This window comes from Lampris incognitus, chromosome 1, assembly GCF_029633865.1.
Source record: "Lampris incognitus isolate fLamInc1 chromosome 1, fLamInc1.hap2, whole genome shotgun sequence".
In the NCBI taxonomy this organism is placed as follows: Eukaryota; Metazoa; Chordata; class Actinopteri; order Lampriformes; family Lampridae; genus Lampris; species Lampris incognitus.
This window is the reverse complement of record NC_079211.1, coordinates 140857806-140865522: the sequence shown is the minus strand read 5'-3', so window position 1 is coordinate 140865522 and position 7717 is coordinate 140857806. Positions and strand designations below refer to the sequence as shown.

General features: G+C 44.7%; 1 protein-coding gene across 1 annotated transcript; it reads left to right on the top strand.

Moving 5' to 3' along the window:
* The first annotated feature begins 281 nt into the window (after window positions 1–281).
* Window positions 282–4517, top strand: c1h5orf34 (chromosome 1 C5orf34 homolog). Its single transcript, XM_056282706.1, has 11 exons — window positions 282–641; window positions 1571–1660; window positions 1782–2174; window positions 2299–2546; window positions 2651–2752; window positions 3134–3254; window positions 3429–3520; window positions 3603–3672; window positions 3763–3860; window positions 3976–4022; window positions 4201–4517. The coding sequence occupies exons 1-11, from the start codon at window positions 438–440 to the stop codon at window positions 4383–4385; spliced, it is 1650 nt and encodes a 549-aa protein (XP_056138681.1). The 5' UTR covers window positions 282–437; the 3' UTR covers window positions 4386–4517.
* Window positions 4518–7717: the final 3200 nt, after the last annotated feature.

Below are 7717 nucleotides of genomic sequence, written 5' to 3'. Positions count from 1 at the left end.
CGCCTCAGACTGCAGTCGGCTATTTTCGATCGTTTTCGGTTCCAGCCGTGAATAAATTTAAACGCACCTTTTATTTATTTATTTTTTACAATATTTTTATTGAACATTGTTCACATTCATGTACAGGTTCCTGAAGAAAGTTCATTATAAAACAAACATGGCAAATATACATTCCATCCAAAAAATACATAGATATACCCAAAGTGCCAAAGAGAACAGTATGTAAACATTTCTACACAGTATATCAGGAAGTACATAGAGATTAAACGCACCTTTTAGCGCAATATTGCTCGGAGTCGCGTTCCCCACCCGTAAACTGATGTTGTCTCCTGTTGATGACGTCGATCGGGCGCCTCTGGTCCCACTAAGGTTTTGATGTTTTCCAAAACATTCGCAAAGTTAACTGCAACGAGGTCCAAACGTTCTGGAGCTCTAATATGGCAGCCTACGCTAATGTCGGTTTAATGATCATGTACGAGGACGAGTCGGTGGATGTACGTTACGGAGATGGATCCCGGTTATTTCTGTCGCCTTGCGGGTCCGAGTTTGTGCTGGTGAAACCCCCTGACCCCTCCGCACATCCTCTCCAGCCCTGTGAGAGAGTTCGACAGAGGACAAGATTCACCGTCAGCGCCTACAAGGTACTAACGCTAAGCACGAATAAATGAAGGGGGGAAAAAGGGTATTATAACGATTTGTTCTACCTTGTTTAAATGTTCTACATTACCGAAAATGTATTGTGACCATATTCCCGACCCCGACGTACGCATGCGCAATAACGCTTGGTAGGAGTCCGGGGTGCGAACTAGATGGTTTTTGATTTTTGGAGGGGGGCGGTCTTTAAAATATGAATTATCAATTCATTTTCTCCACAGTTTCGTCGTGTCCTTTTTTATATTCTTTCCTACAGCACTAAATTATGTAGCACATGCATTCTTGAATTAAAAACTCGTGAGTTTAATGGCGGTAAGTCATCACTTGCTCGTTATCACTATCACTATTCATTATGAGGTCCAGCCGTGCTATTCCCAAAATGACCTTCCAAACGCGGTGGCGCTATAACAAAGCTTTTCCTTTTCATTTGGCCGCGTTGCATCATAGGTGATGGTTGTTTTCGTATTTGTTTCTGAGGCACAGACCTGCGACATAGAGCAAGTGTATGTGTGTATGCACACACACACACACACCGATGCAAAAAGTGCGCTGTCTTGAAAGCTGTAGTTTGCATTGGATGAGTGAAATGGTAGAATATTGGGGCCCCATCATGTGCCATGGAGAGTCGTGTGTATGAAGGTGTTCATTCCAGTCCAACGCCACACCAGTTGGTTTCACTGTTTAGTCCTCCCCTCTTTGAGTGAAGGTGTGTTATGGGAAAATCAGGTGGTGTAGTGTTGGGTTGGAATGAAAACTTGCATACCTGCATAGACACGGCCCTCCATGACACATTATTGGGCTACACTGTAAGAAAAACATGACTGAAAAAAAATTGGTTTGTTAGACAAAGAGGACTTGCCTGCTTCAGCTACTGCTTGATAAGACACCTGTTTATGGTGATGATTTGATTTTGTAGGAATTGATGGTGGATGCACTGATATTCAGAAATAAGTATGCCACTCGCCCATACCTGCCTGAGGAAATTATCGCTGCTGATCATAAAAAGGTAACAGGGTCTATTATGCCTAGACTACGTTGTATTGGTTATATCAGTGTTTGCTGTGCCAAAATAACCCCACCACCACCACCACCACTATTTCACCATCAAATCTTTTGTCCCCTTGCAGCCTTTTTACAGTAATGACTCACAGGTGGAGTGGCCCAAATTATCATCCTCTGATGCTGAACTCGGGCCCAGTGGTGAGACCATCATTAGGTCAGTAAAGGGAAAAGCCGCTCTATTGCTGTCATCCTCTGGGGCAGAGTTCTTGGTAGAGTTCAACTGCGACCTTAGTCAAGCTCAGAATAGGTACCAAAGAGCACATAGTCTGAGCGGAGATACTGGTGAACAGTTGAGCAATGCAACCCGTCAAAGAAGCGTGGCTGGCTGCCCGCAAACAACTGATGATGAACGTAAACAGACTGTGGTAAGAGGAAAAGGAAGGAGAGGCCTGAGCAGATCACAATCTTGCTCTCCTCAAAATAACAACCCCAGCACTGCCCAGTCCAAAGTATATCTCGTATGTATATTTCTTATTTGTATCTCATGGTATATATCTTGTGTCTATTGTATTATGTCACAATGTTCACATAATAGTCCTGTTTCCTCCTTTTTCTTTATTATTGTTCGACTTAATCTACCAGTCCACCATTGTAGTTCAGCATCACTCGTGCTCCTGTGTGGACCCTATGTGGCTTTATCCTCTCTCCCTGGCTCGTCACCACTGGACCATTCGTCACTCCAAGCCTCCTGGAGATACCGAGGCAGAGGGAGCCAGAGACCCTAGTCATGCATATGGGGGGATAAACACAACAGAGGTATCCAGTGAAGAAAGAAGGTCTCGTCTTCCCGAAGCGCTGCCTCTCACATGTACCTCCCCTCACCGCCACAGGTTCACTGAATGACCGATTGTCATAAATTGAGCACAAATGATACTCAAATTCAGAAGTGATTTACTTATGTAATACTTAACAGTTGAATCTGTTCCTGTGTAAGGTGGAGGACAGTGACCCCCCTGGTCCAAGGTGAACAATATATAGACCAAGACCTTCCAAGAGAGCTGGTAAAAGTGATGTGGTGCGATGGAGTCATTTACAGGTTGGCAGCTGAATAAGATTTTCTGAAGCTAATGGCTCTTATTTGTCAAGTGCTATATGACCTTATCCTTTACTATAGATTTGATATCATATGCATTTCAGATAACACAATGTAAAAGCGATTTAAGTGATACCTATTAGCATACATATGCTTGGTCAAGGTCAGGTAAATTAATCCTAAAATTAGTAAAAGAATAAACTTGAAGTAATGGAATTAAATTACATTTTTAAATTAAATATTGTCCTACGTTCAAGTTTGTGCAAGATACCCTCATGACTGAAACTACATCTCTTTGAAGCAATACATAAAGCATGCAGCTATGCTGTGTAAGCGTGTGCATCTGTGTATTTGTATGCATGTGTCTGTCTCTCTCTTGTGTAGGATACTCAATGGAGCCATGCCAGTCGTAGAGGTGTCCCCAGGAGATGGATCTGTCATTCGGTCAAATGGTACCCTGAACAGTTATTTCACCCACCACAGAAATGAGCCCCGTTTAGGGGAGGTAAGCTTAAGCCTGCTGTATACTGTATGGCATATAGACTCGTCTGTTTTTTTAAGTCTTTTCCTGTTACCGCACTTTGGAGATGGCTATTCTGACAAAAGGCTAACATAGGAAACGCTAGATATTGGTATTGGAATAAGTTTGATGATGTGTGTAAGGTGAACTGTCTCGCAGGTGAAAGAGGTCACATACCATCTGAAAAGCCTTCCACCTGATGTACCCGGGCAGGTCATGTCTGTGGGTTCTGTCCTGAGTCGTGCAAGCAGGTAGACGTGATAACACTCTTTGAAGACTTTAATAGTGGTGCACCTTCATTTTGGTGATTGTTATATTATAATTGTTTTACAGGCTCCTTACTTGTTACAACAATGCCAGGCATTCATTAAAGCTGCCCGTTACACCCAGCTGTTTGGAACAGGTTAAAAAAAAAATCAGTCCACACACTTGTTAAAGGTTATATCTGTTCACATAAAGTAGGAGTTTTTGAACAATTTCTTTCTTGGAACAGGGCATCCTTTTCTCTGAGTCAGTCACCTGTGAAGAGCAAGTACCAGATTCAGCACTTAAAGACCATCAAAATATGGTGACACAGACGGTACACATCTCGTGAGTTATCATTTACTGACCAGTGGTCACTTTTTGTTCATTTTGAATTCGAACTGTGGATGAACATCTTTTATCTAACACTCGTGATATTGGCTGACTTTCTCTCTCGTTCCAGGCCGAACGTTGTTGCTGCAGAGCTGGAGAAGATAAGACAATTCAGTCGTATCCTTGAACTTCTAAACTATTATGGACAGTACACTGGACTGTTGACACAGATACTGAATGTTCCACTTTTTCGCCACGTTTAAAGCACTATACCAACTGGCGCTCGGGTGACTAATGATCAACTACAGTAGGTAATCTTTCTGAGAGAACGTATTCCTTAACATGCTTTATCCAGTTCTGCTGGACGGCAAGAGTCTGCTTAGGAAGGAGGAAAATGCTCCAAAGCTAGGATGCAGTTCTGCACAACAGGAGCCCGTTACTGATCCTTTGAGTGACAGCTGTGTCACCGAAGCCCTCCAGAAAACATCCAAAGCTATACAGGACATCGACAATCTGATATCAGCGATCAAAATCACGTGAAGTGCCTCTGTTTTGGAGAGAGACTTAAGAGGAAGACAACTGTTTAAAAGGTTGTCAAGTTCCTGTGAACGTATGAGTTGTACTTATTTTGGATACTATGTGTAAGTGAATAATAAATATGTGCCTTTTGTTAACCGATATTTGTCCATAGCTTTATATAGTGGTGTACATCGTAGGGAGTTGGACACCAGATCGAAAGCAGACCTCTTAATCAAAAGTGTATTTGCCGGGCGTCCGGGTGGCCAGGCGTTTTATTCCGTTGCCTGCCAACACGGGGATCGCCGGTTCGAATCCTCATATTACCTCCGGCTTGGTCGGGCGTCCCTACAGACACAATTGGCCATGTCTGCGGGTGGGAAGCCGGATGTGGGTATGTGTCCTGGTCGCTGCATTAGTGCCTCCTCCAGTCGGTTGAGGTGCCTGTTCGGGTGGGAGGGGCAACTGGAGGGAATAGCGTGATCCTCCCACGGGCTACGTCCCCCTGGCAAAACTCCTCACTGTCAGGTGAAAAGCAGCTGGCAACTAACTCCACATGTATCGGAGGAGGCATGTGGTAGTCTGCAGCCCTCCCCGGATCGGCAGAGGGGGGTGGAGCAGCGACCGGGACGGCTCGGAAGAGTGGGGTAATTGGCCAAGTACAACTGGGGAGAAAAGGAGAGGAGAGGAAGGGAGGGGGGGGATTCTTATAATATATGAATCCAGTCCAATTAAACAATGCAGAGTAGGAGGAAAGACAGGCCTGCCTCCGTAGCAGCAAGAGACTCCATCCATAACTACTCCGTCATCCGATGAAGTATTTGTCATGTAGTAGCATGATATGGACAAAGTTCCCTCACAAGAAACCGTACACATGCATTTTGTACTGTGTGGATGTGCAGGTAAATGTGTCAGTAATGCTCACTTTATCTGTCTTTTTCCATCTTACACAGCAAACAGGCAGTTAAACATTTATGAAACTTATAATATGTAACAATATGTATACAATATGTTGTCGGTGCTGTGCTGTGCTGAACTGTGTCTCCGTCTCTTGCTATGTCTAAAATTATTGATAGACACATACAACGTGTGCATATGGCACTGCTGTGATTGTTTCCTGTAGTATGCTGCCTGGAGGATGCCACTTTTCAAGCCCCTTTAGGCTTTTTAGGGAATTCTCCTTCACACTCTCTTTCCAATTATATAGCGTATCTTAGGCGGCACGGTGGCGCAGTGGTTAGCGCGGTCACCTCACAGCAAGAAGGTCCTGGGTTCGAACCCCGGGGTGGTCCAACCTTGAGTGGGTCATCCCGGGTCGTCGTCTGTGTGGCGTTTGCATGTTCTCCTCGTGGCTGCGTGGGTTTCCTCCCACAGTCCAAAGACATGTAGGTCAGGTGAATCAGCCATACTAAAGTGTCCCTAGGTGTGCGTTTGCGTGTGCGTGTGTGTGCCCTGTGATGGCCTGGCGGCCTGTCCAGCATGTCTCCCCGCCTGCCGCCCAGTGACTGCTGGGATAGGCTCCAGCATCCCCGCGACCCTGAGAGCAGGATAAGAGGCTCAGACAATGGATGGATGGATGGATGGATATTGTATCTTTTTTTAATATATATATATGTGTAAATAAAGACACAAGAATATATAAAGAAAGAGTGCTACTGCGATACAAATGATAAAACATCCAAGCGGTGATGAGAAAGGGTTCTTTGTTTAACGCTATTTTCCCAATATAATCTGAAAAACATGCCCTTTTCCAGAAATATCTTATGAAGCTGCAGGAGTGCCACCCTCGCCGATGAAAGCGTGTCGCTTACGTCTCACAGAGGCATCTGATTAGCTCGTACGGAGAACGGAGCCGGCTTAACAAAGGCGTTTCATTTAGACGCGGAATGTCTCCGTGCTTGTGTTTGGAGTTATATAATGTACTTTAGATGCTATTTTAGACGGCTGTGTGAGAACCACGTCTGCTGACCCAGACAACGGTGGTTTAAAATAACAGATGACAGCCAGGGCTTTTGTCTAACCGGTCTGGGGCAGAGCCAGAGGTTTATGAGGATGCTGATGATGCCTGCCAGGTAGGTAGGCGGCAACAAAATGTGCTGCTGAAGCTGGAGGAAAGGTCATAGAGGTCGCTACAACTTTTTCATACATCCAGTTCATCTTACAAAACGCCGTTTAACATTTCCAGGTCTTATTCTAGCCAACTTTTTCTGCGGGGTCAAGGGTCAAAGTGTGAGACCGGTGGATGTATTGGCTGTACCATGTTGGGGAGAATAAATTTAATATATAAATAAGGTGTCCACAGTAACTGTGGTCTCTCTTCTACCACACAGTTTATCAAAATAAGAAATAACCCCATCATTTCTTTGGGGAGGGTGTGTGCATGTGTGTGTGTGTGTTGGACAAAATCTGATATTAGGGCTTCCTGTATGACTGAATGACTCCATTTTGATATTGACACTTGGATATACTGTATCTATATGCCCACCGTGATAATGTTCTTATGTTTTGTTTTGTTTTTGTTCCCCTAAGATGGTTCAACAGCTGTCCTTACTGAAGTTTGAATATATTCAAGTGCTGCATGATATTTCCGTATCAAACACGGTAGGCTTGACACCACCTTTCCCAGTCATATAGTGGGGAACAGAGATGATCAGCCACAGCCAAGACAAGTGATTGATGCTATTGTCAAACCGACTGTCACTAAATTGTTGGCAGTTAACCAGGAAGTAAAATCCTTTGATTTTGTTTGTAAATCAATTTATTTTTCATGACATCTCTCTCAGGGGCGGCACGGTGGCGCAGAGGTTAGCGCGGTCGCCTCACAGCAAGAAGGTCCTGGGTTCGAGCCCCGGGCTTGTCCAACCTTGGGGGTCATCCTGGGTCGTCCTCTGTGTGGAGTTTGCATGTTCTCCCTGTGTCTGCGTGGGTTTCCTCCGGGGGCTCCGGTTTCCTCCCACAGTCCAAAGACATGTAGGTCAGGTTAATCGGCCTTACTAAATTGTGTGTGGGGGGGCAGGCCCTGTGATGGCCTGGCAGCCTGTCCAGGGTGTCTCGCTGCCTGCCGCCCAATGGCTGCTGGGATAGGCTCCAACATCCCTGTGACCCTGTGAGCAGGATAAGTGGCTTGGATAATGGATGAATGGACATTCTTTCTCTCACACACACATACACACACACACAGAAATAAATGTAGGATGTAGTCAAAGTAGTGTCTACGTCTGGCTGATAATGTCTTATGGATGTTCTTAATGCTATGCATAGAGATATGGGTGATACTTATAATTACATGATAATGTTTAATCTTATGTGACTTTAAGACAGAGTTTGGGGAAGAGCCTGCATTTTTTTCCCCTGTT